Source organism: Alligator sinensis, unplaced genomic scaffold (genome assembly GCF_000455745.1).
Source record: "Alligator sinensis unplaced genomic scaffold, ASM45574v1 scaffold489_1, whole genome shotgun sequence".
NCBI lineage: Eukaryota > Metazoa > Chordata > Crocodylia > Alligatoridae > Alligator > Alligator sinensis.
The window spans coordinates 2689971-2707473 of NW_005841901.1; the positions used below are offsets into that span (position 1 = coordinate 2689971).

The 17503-nt window shown below is 37.7% G+C and overlaps 1 protein-coding gene across 4 annotated transcripts in view; it reads right to left on the reverse strand.

The window, feature by feature from the left end:
* Nucleotides 1-2884: 2884 nt before the first annotated feature.
* Nucleotides 2885-17503, reverse strand: part of STRN (striatin) — an 80914-nt gene continuing 66295 nt past the window's right edge. For 3 of the 4 annotated variants that reach the window (XM_025197616.1, XM_025197615.1, XM_025197613.1), the window contains 3 exons: nt 14164-14271; nt 12587-12673; nt 2885-12495 (listed from right to left, as the gene is read on the reverse strand). In XM_025197616.1, coding sequence (XP_025053401.1) covers nt 12326-12495; nt 12587-12673; nt 14164-14271 — 365 coding nt within the window. In that variant the 3' untranslated portion in view covers nt 2885-12325. The remainder of the gene's footprint in view (nt 12496-12586; nt 12674-14163; nt 14272-17503) is intronic. The other variant, XM_025197614.1, reaches the window with a different exon arrangement.

Genomic DNA, 17503 nt, shown 5'->3' on the forward strand with positions numbered 1-17503 from the left:
AAATTAGTTAGACCAGTCCTTCTTGACACCACTAATACATGGCTCACCACATTCAGACAATCTATTAGCCAATCTAAACTGAAGAAAAAAAATCAGAAATGTTATCTTGACATCCTGGTTAGGAAAAGCAGATTTCATGTTGTGTATTATCTTAAACTATATGATGCACTCTCTCTGCAAGAACAAGTTCACTATTACTGGTAGGCAGAGAAAAAGCTATTAAAAGACCTATAAGCATTATGTCATTTCTGAACAGAGTGAGTCAACTAGTCTCATCTCCATTCTTAAAACTCCCAGACTGTAGAGGACTAGCTTTCTTTGACAGGTCACCTAGGTATGAATGTATGTTCATGTTTCTGAGTTCTACTAAACTCAGGGTTAATTTTTATCATCCAAGAGGTCTCAAGAGGATTTTTTGTTCATTTCCATACCTTTCATCATATTTGAACAGAATAAAACCTTCGTTGCACCATTAAGTTTGGCCATTATTGCCAGTAAGACCATCTTCATTTTAGCAGCTAGAACAGCAGTTTATAAGCGGTATAAACTTCAAGGTCAGTTCATAAACTAACTCTTCAGAACATTTAGGAGAAACTTGCCTGTGTGGACAAGTTATTACTAAATATTTTACACTTTCCTTTGAAGGGTCCAGTAGCAGGTTACCATTGGAAAAAGGATACTGGACAGGACTTGCTTTTGTTCTGAGCTGATAATTCCCGTGTTCCTGCAAGGCCAGGGATGAGGAGGGTGGGGATTGGTAACAGGACCTGTTCTCTCACCCACAGAACAGAGACAACCAGCTCTAAGCATAGGGAATGCTGGATGGACTCAATAACAAATTAATGCTTCCAGTTTTATGTAGGTTCCTGTTCTGTCTTTACGCACCTTCCATGAAGTCGTATGTTAAGTGAGATGACTGCCATTTTCCCCAGTACCCACGCCCAGTGTTCAAACATCTGCACCCCAACAGATTGCACCAAGGTCTTTAAAAACACCCTCCCTGCAAACCAACACACACCAAACAGAATCAGATCTTTCTAGAACGCCAAATACAAAAACTGCTGATGCTTCTATTGCCACCATGAGCAACACCTCCACCACAAAACCATGAAAATCCAGGAATCCTACTAAGGCCCAGCCCAATACAGAATGGGTCTTGCCAGACAGCTTCACAGTAACTAACGTAGGTGAAACCAAAGTAGTATTGGGTGCATCTACATGCGCAATTAGTGCAAAGGAATAAACTCTGGAGCACTTAAGAGTCAGAATAAACTGCTCCCGGGTGTAATGTCTGCACATGTGCCTGGGATAGCAGCAATCTGAGCTGGGGCAGAGTAGCCTCAAGCTGGCAGGGGGCATGGGAAGTCAGCCCCAGGCTCTGGACGGTGGCATCAGGTGTCAGAGGAATTGGTTGGGGCACAAGGGTGCTAGTGTGGACTAGGCAACAGGCAGCCCCTGCAGTTTAGCACCCACATGCCCCAGCCAGCCCATCACTGTCTAAATGTGCATTTCAGTGCAGTTACTTGCTCCACCATAAGATAATACGGTCCCTAACAGTACTATCTTACAGCTGAGTTAATTTACTGCACCCTAACACCAGTGCACGTGTAGACAGCGACGCTTTACTGCAGAGCTATTTAGCCTACTCCACAGTCAAGTGTATGTGTAGATGCGCCAATTATGCTACAGAATGAGTCTAACAGAATACTGCACCTAACAAAAGATTAACAGAAACACCTTGTCACCACACAGAACAATTTTTCTATATCACCATTTCATCTCTGACCACCCAATCCTTACCCTCAAAGGAAACCTACACAGTACCTTCAGAAGATAAACTTTACTAAACATAAAAATTATAGACTTCACAGAGTTGTGAACAACAGCTAACAGAGAACTGTCCACTTCTCTTTCTAGAGGTCCATGGTTACAGCAGCAGCATGGGTGTGTCTACACACCACCCTATGGCAACATTGTTACTGTACTGTGCTCTAGTATTTGCTTTTGGAACTGTTAGTTTTAGGGTTTTGGCATGGTGCATGGTTAGTTTTATCTGCTACTTCATTGAAGCATGTGCTAAAATGGGGGAGCACACTGCTACAGCGAAGTAGCTGCCGGTCACATGATAGCTACACTGCTGTAGCATGTTGTACATCTCTGTAGTATGTTGCTACAGCGACATAGGGTGACATGTAGACATGCCCTATGACTACTGTCTGGCATTCTCTATCATCTTTTCCAGCCTCAGAGAAACTGCTATGTTTGTTAGAGATGACAAGATCAAATGCATTATTTCTTGTAATTACTGGGCACACCTACACATGCGCTTTAATGCGCAGTCACCTATTCTAATGCGCATTAAAGTATCACCTAAAAAAACAATTATGCTAATGTGCAACCTAATGTGCCTTAATTTAGTATCTCACATTTGAGGTACTAAATTTAATGTGCATTAGAAAAGCCACATTAATGCTCATTTAGACGTGCCCACCATCCATGGCGTGTGTCCCACAAAGGCAAGTTACTGTGTTTGAATGCATATTTGCGTAATTCCCATTGAATACAGTGGGAGAAGTGTGAAAAAAAAACTGCACAGTATAATGCAAGATGCCACAGGTATCAAGATGGAATATATGCAAGAAAGCATATAGCAAGGGGAGAATGTACACAAAGTATTAAGAATGAATATTAAGGTTGATTATATGCTAGCCAGGAAAGGAAAACGTAATCCATATTTTCCTTTAAAGCAGCAGATGCCATTGTAGACTAAACCTATGCATGTACTTGCTCTTCCAGCGTGGCCCTCCAGTCTTGCTCATTGACAACAACATACCTGCATGTTTCTTAAAGTAATAAAGCAGAATTATGGACACAGTACCAAATGTTGAAAAATAGTATTTATTAGCACCCAATTTACATAATTATATGATACAAATGAAATTTACTTGCTGCTGTAACATTAAATAAAGCTGCTCTTAAAAACCATTGTTTAATTTTGGAAGTCCAAGTGATTTTGCTCAGCATAGAATGTGGGTACAGTATACAGAGATTCCACTTCACTACTGCCAGATCAATATAAGTACCTGCACGGTTACCTCAGTGTTGTCTCATTTTAAATTACACACTAATATACGCAGTTTTATATAAATTTTAATGACAAAATATTTATTTGGCTTATCAGGCAAGTGAATGTGACTTTAAATACAATCTACCCAAGAAGTTCCACAAACAGCAGTTTCACTGCAATTCATAAAAGGGAAAAATTCAAAAGAGCCCCAAAAGAATACCAACGTTTCTTTAAATGACCATTACCCTAATTTTCTAACTTTGCAGTTTTATACATCTAAATCTAATATTCATAAATACTGAATTACTAAACAAATATTACATTTTTACTCTGATAATAGAATACTTTCATTCGAACAACGATTTTGAATTTACTACATGATAAAAACTTCTCAACAGTTTAAAGATTAAAACGAGTCATTAGCTTTCCCAACCCAACTTTATGAATGCAAATGAACCTTCCTGAAATTAAAACATCTGCATCAGAGTCTTGGTTCCTGGGAGAAATAATTCCTTTGCATTTATTTAAACAGAAAAGAAAAGAAAGGAATGTGCGACTTAAAATAACATTAACTTTTGTGAAACAGTAGCATGTAACACAATCAAATTACTATGTTTAGAAAATTTTTACAACAATCTCATACTGAACCACAGACACAAACTGGCAAGCAGGCAATATTACTCAGTAAGTAGGTATTTTCCACCTGAGCCATTACTTTGCAAATCACTTGAAGTCTGACACTGTTTCAAAAGTAGTCATTCAAAACCGGTTGCAACATAAAATACACAAATTCATGTGAGCTCAACCTAAATTCCCTTCGTTTTCAGGGATGAGTTAGCATGTCACTCTTGATGATAGGTACCCATTTATTTCTAATATATCTGTTGGGAGAAGCGACCCAAAGTTTCATCATTAAAAGTGTGGCTTTGGTGGCCTGTATATTATGTTTACCAACAATAACCTAAAAGGGCACTGTGAGGAAGTGTTGGTCTTGAACTTAACTTTATTTTAGGAAAAAAGTAAAGGAATCAAAATAAGAGGCTACTACATTAATGTTTACAAGCAAATCACCTTCTTAAAATTGCTTGTTTTTAAATTATGAGAATCATTAGTTCCCTAGGCAAAGAAATACGTCTGAAAGTTTTTTTAATCTGAATCTCTCTCAAAGTAGTCAAGTGAATGTACTTACATAAAATGCATTGTGGGTGCTGTATATGCTGACAACAGTCTGGATTTCACCACATGAACAACGGCTATATTATGCTGTCCATCTCCTACAATTTGCTTAGATGCTAGTTTTAAGGAAGCCATTGAATATAATATAGGATTCCTTTTCAGTTCACTTGGGCTCCAAAGCTACAAGGTATTGTTTGCCAACATGCTCATTTTGTATTTTAAAATGAAAGTTGCCTCAGACTATTAGCGCAGATGTGATGGCCTCTGAAATGTGCTTGCTTTTCTTGTAAGTGCCCAAAACAACAATTTTGGGAGTCAATCTGAAAACAAGTTACATTCAATTGCCATAATTTAAATCATAGTTACAATAAAGAAAAAAAATAATGATAAGATAGCCAAAAGTCCATCAGTTATCACTTATACAATATTTTTGGCTGCTTTTCATAAGTAATCCATGAAAGTAATGAAGGTATTTGGTTTGGCAAGAAATTCTCCTGTGCCTTCTAGAAAAGTATAAATCCAGCTGTGTACCTCTTAGCTTTCCAGCTTAATACTTTGGTGCTAGGACCACAGCCTTTTCAAAACAGAGTGCAAGTAATTTTGGGAGCTTGAGATTCAAACTGAATGAAAGCAAACAGGACTTTTAGGCCTTGTCAACATAGGGCATTGAACATATTAAAAAAAACACATTACCCTGTTCTTACTGGGCCAATACATGGCTTGGCAGTGGAGACAAAGGCAAACTAGTTTAAAAACCAAAAAAACACACACTAGCTCAATTAGAGACCTACATCTCTTCTACCAAATAGCTACATTAATCATGAGCTACATAAACCCAATTTACACCATTTGCACCACTGCAACTGAAATAAGATGTTCAAAGTGAGGTCTTACATGGTATAGTTATTTCATAAGTTTCAGACAGACAGACAAAACAAAATCAGGCTGCCATTATTATCCAATGCAATTCAACCTTCAAAGCAGGACATCTGACACTGAAGAGATGTTATCAGTTCATGAACATGTATTTTATAAAGAGGAGGGGAGGCTAACCCAAGAATACAGAAAGGTGAATACTCAGGACAATAGATATATTAGTTAACAGGGGAAAGTCATCATAGACAAACAGAGGGATTGATTTCACAGGAACAGTCCCACTGGTGAAATAGGAGTAGCTGTCTGAGTACGGACTATTACACAAGGACTAGAGAGCTGACTCATGTCCTGTTTTTTCCCTCGTACCATCCTAAATTTCACTTTTTTGTTCTATTTCACATAAGATCACCCTTCAAAATTTTGTTTTACTCTAGCAACTATTTTTCTAGTTCCCACATGTAGCCTGATGGTAAAATGTTGTTTGCTCCCTTTCCACAATCAGTCAATCTCACTGGCTGCATCTACACAAGCACTTTTCTGTAGAGTAGGCTAATTAGTAGCCGAGTAAAATGTCACTGTCTACATATGTCACAGTATTAGGCTGCAGTAAAGTAATTAACACTGCCATAAGATAGTACTGTCAGGGATGGTTGGGGACAGTACTATCTTATGGCAGAGTAATTAATTGCAATTAAATGCATATGTAGATGCTGGCCACGGGTGTAAATTGTGCTTGGTTAGACCAGCCAGCAGACTCCTCCCTGCCACCAAGCCACACGACTCCACACTTTCAGAACCCTCATGCCCCAACCAGCCCCTTCACCCCCAGTGCCACCACTCAGAGCCCAGGGCAGAGCAGGGACCATGGCATAACCTGCTCTGCCCTGGCTCAAATTGCACCTGTCCTGGGTGCACGTGTAGATGCTGTGCCCAGGAGTAATTTACTCCAGCTCAAACTGCTCTGGAGTGTATTGCTTCAAATTAATTACATGTGTAGACACACCCACTGAATAGTAGCTTACTAGTTAAGGGTTTAGACTAGGAGATTGCAGGTGATTTTTTAATCGCTAATAGTGCTCCTCTGCAAGACTAAACCGATTAACAGGTTTTCAGAAAAAAGTCTCATTACAAAGCTATTCCCTGACAATCAACACGGGGAGCTATAAACTTTCAAGTTTACCATGTCTACAGGTTTGAGAGAGAAAGTGACCTAGCCATGTCACATATTATACCTTTCCATAGTCGGTACAGTGTATGTGCATGTGGGTGTTTTCATTTCATCATTCAATTTCTCCATTTTTGGTAGTTGTGGTCTAATTTATTTTCTAATTAGCATCCCCAAGTTTTAGAATGTATTTTTTAAATGCTGCATTATAGACAGGTGAGTGCTTTTACAGTTATTTCCATAAATCCCTTATTTTCATAATTTTAATGAACAATTCCATATCGCATATCAAAAAACTCGAATATATATGTCTGTAATTGATTAATAAAATTACTTGGAATTCTCATTCACATCTCATGAAATAGAAACATATACAAATATTTTACTCATTTTATTATTACACGAGCTGCACTAGGAAAAAGGCCAGCTATATTTTAAAGCTAGCCTTACGTGTTTGATTCTGCATATATTTTTATGGAATGGGAAATAAATGAAAAATACCATAATCCTTCATGTAACACAGATTATGATAAAAATCCAGAAAACAATGGAAATTCAGAATGATGGTTTAAAGCCTACCTTGCACTGCCCTCCTTCAGATTAAGATCCAATTCTAACAAAACAAAAGATTAAGGCCTGACTTGATCCTGAAAAGTTTTCTGTGTGTTAGACTGAAAGCATGAGCGGTCCTGCTGAAGTGTCTGAGGTGTGTCAGCCACAGCAGCACTGGGCTTTCCAACATGAAAAAAAGAACAATGTCAAGTTTTATTTTTAAAATTTAAATTACAAACATACATAGATTTCTTGTTACCTCTGTTTAATGGTATAGTTTCAAATCTGAACAAATATACTTTTAATTTGATCATTCTGAAGCAGGGAGCATCATAAAATATGGGTAATTAAATTACAGAGAATCTCAAAGTTCTAACATTAACGAGTTCTTTCTAGCTATTGTTTCCAGTGTCTTCAGGTCAAACTTAGAATTGGCTTCAAGCCTTCATAATTCCACCTTACCCAAGTAAGTGACACACATGTAAGTCAAAGCTAAATTTCACCTCTTGATCTAATCTTCTCTGTCATCATAGTCCAATGAATAATCTGGTCAATTATGTCCAGTCAAGCCAAATGACCATCAGCAATATGCCTTGAAACAAAAGGTGCATTTAGAAAGCATCTTCTCCAATAATACCACATTGCTTACTAGCATCCAGTTCAAATCTTGACCCTTGGACATCAGAGAGACAAGAAGGACATCAGAGAGTCCAAGAAGGGCATTGCCATGTTCATTTAGGGTCAATATTCACACACTATTCTGGGACCATTTTCAAATATCTCTCTAAAAATTTGTATTTAGGCACCTAAGCAATGCCCCATCTTCTAGTCTAACACTGGCCACAAGAAGTTTGAAAATTTGATCTCCTGGGATTTACTTGTTGCTGCAAAACAAAATGTATCAGCAAACCCTTCAAACTGATGTCCAAAACACATCACCAAGCAGTGACTGGCATTATTTCCAAATACACATTTTTTTGAAAGTGCATGAAAAAAAGTGTGCAAAGTGATGTCTATGCCAATTAGTGAATTTTTGTTTTCCTTTGGGATGAGCTAAAACTCACCTGTGATCCAGCATCCCTATCAAAAAATGACATAATTACTGTATAATAAACACACAATTTATGCAAATTCCTGATTTCTACTAAATTCCTGCTTTTTCTCCAGTGACAAAAACTCCTGAGAATTGTGGAAAAGTGTGAAAAAACGTATGATGACCATACGCTGGTAGTAGTAGAGGTAGTGTGGAATTACTTTCTATTTTTTTTTAAATTGAAAATCACAAGTTTTCTATTTATTTGGAATTTACAGCCCTAAAAAAAAAATCAGGCTTATGGTTTGACTGCACAGCTCAATACTGAACATTACACGCTTAGAGTCAAATATATTATGCTAGGGAATACTTTTCTTGTGACATTATTTTAGTCACACACTGTACCCTAAGGACAGCTACAGTAAGAGGAATTAAAATTTAGAAGAGCTCTTTCTAATATGTATTCTTATTAAACTCCCCACTTCTATCTAAAAATAAAATCAAAGGCAACTTTTTACCATAAAAAGACTAGAGATATTTTTAATACTATTTAGGATTTTACTTGGTATGTCACAGAGGTTTGTCTCTGGCACAAAACATAAAATGGATTCTGGTACTTCAGAAGTGAATGGAAGATTTTCCACAATATTTAATCCAGGGTGTATGTCAAATGAGTCCAACCATTTTGTGAAAGAAAAGATTTTTAGGCATATCAAACACACAGAAAAGCACACAAGTTACCCTTGCAAACTGGAAGTGAAGTAGGACAATGTTTAAACCTAATGGATCATTTACACTTGGTAAAAGGAACTACATTTTTTTCTTTTCAATTGACTTTACTAAAATCAGTAGCACACATTATTATCCACCGAATTTCTAAGAATTAACCTTAAAAAAAATGTGCCATGTGAATCAAACAAAGTAATGGTAAAAAGTAATATAACAAACTGTATGCACATTTTGAGCACAAGGGTAAGTTTTGGGTCCAACATTCGCATTAGATATTCTAGAACATTAATTTTATCAACTGTATTTAATTGAAAAAAGCTACACATATTAGGGTACAGAGACAAATATTAAGTGGCCCAGAAGGACTATAAACATGGATCAAAATAAAAACAACAAAATTAAATTAATATCAAAACTCTGAAGGTGGATCCATTGGGGGAGGGGTGGGGGGGGGAGGAGGAGGAAGGGGGAATTGTGAAACACATGGCCAAAGAAAAAGAAACCTAGGAGGCAGCAACGCTGAACATAGACAGCAGATGGTAAATTAGACTGGCTACATTGGCAAGAAGGCCAACTGTTTTAATCTGCCTAAGCAAAAGAACCACATCAAAGTAAAAAGGAAAGTTAACAGATCCTCTTCCGGTACTGGCTTTAGCTCTCACACCTGGAATGTTATGATCAGGGCTGGACATAAAGTTACGCAACATCCCTTCCTTCCCCCCTCCCACCCCAAACAGCACAAAGAGTTATAAAAATGATCAAAGGCTGGAGAGATTTTGCATGTGACAGAAGAAGGAAAAAGCTAGCGTAGCTTGGCTAAAAGACAACTAAGGAAGCAATATCTTAAGAGTCTATGGGTATCTGCTGTTTTGAGCACTGGGAACCTTCCAAGGGAATTCACAAAAGCCAATAATGCAGGACATATGTAAAACCTCACTGGTCAAAACATTACTAAAACACACACGGTTATAACCCCACTTTGGTAAGCAGATGACTAAACCCAAGAAGTCTTTTCCATCCTTAACTTCTATGATGGTGTTCAGAAGAGCTGACATGCTCATGCACAGTACCCTGCAATTCTACAAGTACTTGAGCAAGTACAGCAAAAAGACACTGACATCAGTTAGACCAGCACAAAAATATATACTTCACAACCGCTTTGTAAGGCTACATTTGTTTTTGTTTTTTTGTTTTGTTTTTTTAAAGGCACCTCATCCTCTAGCTATTGCCAACTTTTCAAGATTCATTTCAGTTTGAGCAACAGCTCAATAGTGAGAATGGAACATCTTTCAATTCACATTTTAACAGCCATTTCTTACATTCAAATTGTAATCAGAACAACAGTCTTTAAAAACAAGCATGCTGGCCGATTAATTATGTACAGCATTTTAAACAACTTTAACTACATATTATATTGTGTAAGCAAACAGCACAACATTCATTTCGTAGTCATACCATTATCCTTTTTATACACAAACTCAAGAGAACTCTTAATACTAAAACATTAAAATGCATCCAAAGTAGTCTTCTCTTACTAGACACATTTAATACATGTTTACAATATATATATACACATATATAATATACATAACTTTTAGAATTTTTCAAATAAATTTTTGTAATTTTCTTTTCAAAAAGAAATAAAATAATGACACAGAAAAAAACAAGAGTCAAGTACACAGAAGATTTTTCACAAAATTGAATGCTCAGTTTTCAGCCAGCTTTGCCCCTTTGCACCATAATCAAAACGTATTATAAAAACTAAATTATCTGAGTTACCATTGTCATTGTCATCTGTTTAGTGCTAAACATTCTAAATTTATTTAATGGAAATATTGTACAACAGTGTCACAAACAAATGTCTGAATATTCTGAGAAGTGAAAGGTATCCCCAGGTATTTTTGCAATAAAATATAATATCCTGCAAACCCAAATAGCCTAAGTCAACCCTGCATAAAGCAATGAGGTTAATCTAAATTCTGGGACTTCAGCAGACTCTGGTTTCATGTTGAAAAGTCTCTCTAAAAATGGAATAGTTTCTTTGTCTCTTTCAATGATTCCTATTTTAATTGTGTCAGTTTAAAAGATGAAAGATTTATTAACTAACTTCTAGTCTTACAAAGTCAACCTTCAGTTTAAGGGTTCTTTTTTTCCTCATATCAACACCAGCAATACAGAATATACAGGACACATTTTGCCTTCCGTGCCACTTGAGGGCTATGCCTGCCTTCACAAAATTGATAGACTAGTAACATGAAATCTCATTGATGATGCTCAGTAGAACAGAACCCACTTGGCTCTCTCAGCTCTGAGACTTTGAAGGAATAAATGGTAAAACTGGTTAAAAAAATTACTTCTGTCACCCAAGTCTACAGGAAGCTCTGAATACATCTAGGGAGAAAATCTGTTGAGTATAAAAGGTGCTCCTTTATATGGAATTATTTTTTTATGCAATAATCATATTTTAAAGATCACTGGCACAACATGCCCAGTACAGTGGGCATGTTAAAAAAGCTCCACAGGTTTCCAAGTTAGGGAGTATTTTCTACAAATAGTAGAATATTTCAAAAAGGCAGTACTTGGTAAGGGCACCCCACTGCATTAACCTAAGAGAGAGGCTCAGGCAGAACACTACATATAATGCTTTATCCTTAAGAAGAAGTAACAAATTTCAGTCATACTTAAATGCCCAGAGTGGCAAGTTATCAGGTAGGGAAACGATAAACATTTATTTATTAAACTATACTAGAGATTGCTTGGGGAGGTTGTTATTTCTTGCACATGACAGGGAACAAAAAGGGACCAAGAATGATTAGAAACATGGGCAAAAAACCCCAACAAAATGAGAATATTTCTTGTGCCTGACCTCCAACAACAAATAGTATTATAAATCTGAATAAGTTAATTCACTATTACAGTATATACAGACTGTTTTAGTCTGTCTCGTTAAATGTGACTAGTCTAAGGACTAAGCTTCTAGCCACTTGCTAACACATTCTTTCAAAAAAATAAATTGTATAAATGTTCTGCAAACTAAATATCCACTGTATAACAACAGATTTAACAAAACATTACTGCATTAATATTTTTAAAAGTTAGTAATTTTCTTTTAAACCAGATTTACCTTATGCTAGCAGCCCAGTGGCTGAGATTAATTATCTGCTATTCTCTCTAAACTTTACCTAGTCTCTAATGCTGAAGGGATGAACAAGTGAAGTTCCTGTAGTACTTCAAAGGGAACTTGAAAGGTCATTTTTTCAAGATGCATTATGTGGTATAGACCTCAATGAGAACTACACTGGGATTTCCTTCCTCCCTCACCCTATCCTCCCCTGCCTCCCTCTGCCCCCCCAACCCCACCTCTATTCTGTGCGGCTATCGGACTATTACTACTTACTTGCCCATCCCTCCACAGTAACCTACACAGTATTAACAGAGAATATATAGACTGAGTTTCACCCAAGACCTGCCTGGATGAAAATATTCACACCCTCAGAAATAAAAGCTGTTCTTTTGTGGAGTATTTGAAACAGAGAGTTTCCAAGCTCAAAGCACCAGCTGAGCTCACAGAAACTGGAACATACCTTAATTTAGAAAAAAAGAGCACCCTGCAGAAACTAGACCATTACAAACATTCTCTGAATTGTAGGGCATTTTTGCCCCCTTTCTTCTCTATTGTGCAGCTGGTTAGATATATACAAGCTAGAGCTGGAGGGCAAGCACTATGTCATACGAAGACCTTAGCTAGGGCATCAGCTCCTGCACTGGCAATATAACATTTGGATGGGTGGAATGCCACATCATGAATGGACTCATCAAATTTTTTACGATGAGCAGTAAATTCTTGAATGCAGGTCTTGCTTTCGAGATTCCATAAGCGAATAGAACAGTCGTGACCTACAGAGAGGGGGAAATTTTTTTTTGTAATTGGAACTGAACATGAAAGCTATTATGATAAAAGGAAGAAATTGACACGTGAGATACTTACTGCCAGACATCAAATACAAGCCATTTGGATCAACAGCTAAACTTGTGACTGCATCTAGGTGGGCTACCATAGAATGGATAAGTTTTCCTTTGAATGAAAAAAAAGTCCATGTTATTTTTCCTATCATTCTTTTTCATAATTCAATTTAACTTGGCAATTTAATATTTTGTATGACTCCACTGAATCTAAACAAAAAGAACATTTTGATTACGATCTCTTACTTATTCTAAGTCCTGTCACATAAACTATTAAAATAAAATCCTGTCTGTGCCTGGCTGAATTTGTTTATATAATAAGTCATTTTCTACTGCTGACCTTCCTAGGAGGTCAACCATACTGATGTCAAGAACTGTGTTAACCCACTGTTGCAAAATACTACTTGCTGTAAGAGAGGTTTCCACTGAGCTTATGCTGTAGCCATATAGGATGTATACATTCCTACTTTCTAACAGATTCAGAGGACAGTTGCACAACAATAAGTCATGACAGGATGTGTGCTTCAGGCAATCCATGTGTCCCCAAAACTTAGCCAGCTCTGCTACTGTATTGCCCTTTACTGCTTATTGCTATTGCAGCAGCGACATCATATTTCTTCCTAAAGAATATGTTCTATTAGAAAAATAATTAACAGAAGTAATAAAAGAAAACAGGAAGAGTAGGGGGTAAAACACTAACTCTAATATCCAAAAATATTTTACGAAACAGGTTTTGTTTTCCTCTTTTTGGCCAGCTTTGCTCCTCAGATCCCTCTTTCTCCCCCTACATGGGCACAGGTGATGGTTATTTTACTGTAAAATCTGCAGTGGGCATATTGAATAGTTTGCAACTCAGCTCTTCAGCCATGGATTGTTGTGTAATGGCAGCCAGGCTCATGCAATACTGCCATTCCACTAGACAGCACCTCCTTAAAATTCTAGGTTATTTTAAGTCATCACCACAAATATAGCACTCTATATATGTTATAATAAATCTCTATATAGTTCCCAGTTACGTTAAAATCAGTGCAGCTGCTCTTGGAAAAAAAAGATGAGTAGTTTCCCTTTGTCACAAACACTGCTGAAGAAATGCATCAAGTCAGAAGCAATATTAATGGTACTTCACAAGAGAGCTGCGCTTCCACTAACAGCCCAGCAGTACTAAAGAGGTGCCCAGGCTGCCCGTCACTGTCTACAATGATTCAATGACGTGTGACTAGAAGGTAGATAAAACAAGCAAATGAACATTTTAGAGAACTATGAGGTAATGTTTCCCAAGAATGGAGCATCAGACTAACTGTGCCAAAAATGAAATATGGAGTTTCGGGGGGGGCAGGGGAGAAGAAGAATCACTATTGTCTGAGCCATTTAAAACCAAAAAGGTACAAGACAGCAGTTTAAGTTTTCTAACACTTCCTCTGAATGTTCCAAGTGGATAGCCTAACTATGGGCTCCAAAAGTGAGATGACAGTCCTGTCACAGAAGTCATTAAGTCCTTGATGCCTCCTCCAGAGAAGATGAAAGGCACCAGTTAGAATTAATTTTTGTTTAATCTTAGGTTTGTGTAACCACTAGAGCTAGCAGCTGGAGAAAGATACACACCTGTATTGTTGTCATAGAATTTGATGTGCCGGTCTTCATGGGCAGTGATACTAATAGGAAGAGTTGGATGACTGATGACTCTGTTTATCTGGCAGGAAGAGTTAACTGCTAATTTAAAAAAAAAATGCATGGTAAATGTATACAGGTCACGAACTCCTTTGAAACACTACTAAAAAGTTTAGTTAGTTCTATGCAGAAGTTAAATCTCCCACCTCTATAAAGGGACAGTCTCTCAACTCATAACTACCTCTGTATTAGAAATCATTTAGGATGAGAGAGACAAGTACTTTGCAAGTACTTGCAAGTACACTGCCTTACATGAATACTTGACCACATGTTCATTTATATATTGTATGACCTATGCATGTGGATAAGCGAAGCCCACATTTTTAAAAATGGCTAGAGATTTAGATGCTAAAAACTTGAGACACCATCTTAGGAGATGCTTGTTTTCAGAAAGTTGAATATCCATCCTCTGAAAAATTAAGGCAATATCCCACATTAAGAACCCTAAACCATTTTCCTTCTGAAAATTTAGGCCACACTCATATTCTATAATTAAGCAAGTGCACACACATGCTATTGTATGCAAGTTTTACAGGAACAGTTTTGAATAGCAGAATAACTTAAGAACAGAAAAGTCACCAGGTAAATTATGTTGATTATCCCAAATGTAAGGGAATAAAACATTTGCACTGTAACACACATTAATAGACACTTGCCTGTCACACATTTTACCAAAAAACTCCCCAGAAGTGTTTTCAATATTTGAATGAATTTTTCTTCACATCTTTCTATGATTTTACAAGCAGTTCCTTGGTAACATAAGACAAATCATGCAGGCCTCAGGAAAATCAACATTATAGGTAGTAAGTTTTTAGAAACATATATAGTTATCCTATTCTGTATATACTATAAATGTTCATGATCTTTTGACACAGGGACTCAAATTCACTGGAGAAAAGGAATTCCTGACTTTCTAATAGTATCACTTCCTCTTCTGACCCTGGCAAATATTTAAAATATGTGAAACAAGTCTAGGATTAACTATTCTATATCCTGCCCCTTATAATAGTATTAACTGAAACGCAAGAAAAAAAAACGTTATTTGGCAGGGTTTGTTTGTTTTTTTAAAGTGGTTAAAATGGAAGATATTTGGAAACACACTTTGTCAAAAGTAGTTTCAGGAAGGACAAATCAGTAAGCAAAGTGTAGGCAGATGACATTTAAAACATTTCACAGTCTAATGAAACTCACTCAACATTGAGATGAAATATGGCAGCAATGCGACTATGCACTGCTAGGCTACATAGACCTCCAGTGGTAGCCTTGCTGCTTCTGGTGAAGCAAAAAGAGTTATACCCAGTAGGTCAGGAGACCAGTTTTGCATCCTCTGGTAAAACTAGAATTCTGGAATTGCGGTGCAAATTACACAGTTTTACATATCAAATCTAAATGTAACCCATGACTTGTTCCATGACATCAAAATTTTAATATTAAAAAAAAAGCATTGATTTTATAGTGTGAAGTACTACCATACTCCACTAGGATTTCCCTGGGTGCAATAGGTTAATAAATATCTGAAGGGTGATAATAAGAGACAGAGATAGACTTTCTGTGGCTGTAAGGGACAGGACTAGGAGCAATGACCTCAAACTGCAGCAGGGAAAATTTAGGTTGGAGATTAGAAAGAACTTCTGACCATGTGGGTGGTTACAAACTACCTAGAGAAGCTGTGGAATCTCCATCCATGTCAATTTTGAAGAGCAGGTTAGACAGTTGCTTGGCTGTTATTGTCGTAGTTGGGGATCATCCTCTCCAAGTAGGGGGTTAGACTAGATGAGCTCACGATTTCCCTTCCAGCCCTACTTTCCTACAACTCTGGTATCCAGACTGTTCTTCCTATTTTGACAAAATCCTCCAATGGAAAAAAAAAGCAGTACTTTCTATTTACAAACCAGATTTTTTTCTAATCCTTATGGAAATAAATGCTAAGTATATTGACTTTTCATACTCTGGTGCCAACTCCGGTGAAATGCCCTAAGCAACGCTGGTCACTGTCTTAAAAAACAGTGCAAATTAGGGCAGATTCAGAAAAAGGCAACATGAATGAGGGAGGACATGGATAATTCTCATATGCAGACAAATTAAAGCTACCGGGATTGTTTACAATAAAAAAGAAGTGAAGTAGTAGAGACAAAGTTATATAAATGTCTTTCATTGTTGTTTTTTTTTAAAAAAGCAAGCTTCTTTGAGTAGATGTGGTATCTTTTATTAGATCAACTGAGTTGTTGGAAAAAAGTTCTTAACAAGCTTTTGGGCACAGTTAGCCCTCTTCAGGAATAGGGAGTCTGTTGTTGTGTGACTCCAAGAAATGACAGAAACTAAGTGTGGCAGGATGTCAGTGAGTTTGTAAATAGGTAGAAATTAGAAAGAGAAAAGGTAAAGCAGAGAGGTAAAGGAGAGAGGGGAGGGGAAAGAGAGCAGGGGGGAAAAAGGCTAAAGGGGGACATTACAGTGATAGAATACAAGGTAGAAAAGAGGGTGTCAGTGAAAAAGGAAATAGTTGGAGATCAGGAAACAGAAATGAGAGAAGTTCAAAGTATGTGAGGATGTAGTGAAAGTATAAATAGGTAGAAAGGAGAAACAAAAGGTAAGACAGAGGGTAGATTAGAGCTTCTGCTCTCTTTCTTTCTTCCTCTCCTCTCAAACTACTCATAATAGGGAAGTAAGGAAACATTTGATGAAACAAAAAAGTGACCAATTCAAAAATAAATAAAAGGAAATACTGCATACTCTGTGAACAGTTAAGTCTGTGAAAACAGAAAAGTAGTGAAGGAGAAGAATAAAGGTCACTGGGCATATATGCTCCTATGAAAAATATCCCAAACTGTTCTAATTAACAACAGCCAGGGAAGGTTCTTTGGGTAGATGTGATACCTTTTTTTACACCAACTGAGTAGCCTTTTCCAACTACTCAGTTGGTCTAATAAAAGATATCACATTTACCCAAAGAACCTTGCCTGCCTATGCCCTCAGACCAGGCTTGTCCAAGATACAGACCATAGGCTGCCATGCGGCCTGCCAAGCCATTTTATCTGGCCCGCAGCAGTGGCACAGAGCGCAGAGCCGCTGCCGTGGAGCACGGGGTGGCGGCAGTGCGGAGCGGCGGCAGCGCCATGGCGAGGCAGGCAGGGCTAGCCTGCAGAACCCAGCCGGCAGCGAAGGGAGGGGAGCTGCTTACCCCCGCGGGCCCTGCGCAGGAGGCCAAGCAGCGGCCACTGGCACTGCCGGCCCGCGCCTGCCTCCTCACCCACCTGCTTCAAGCCACCCCCCCTGC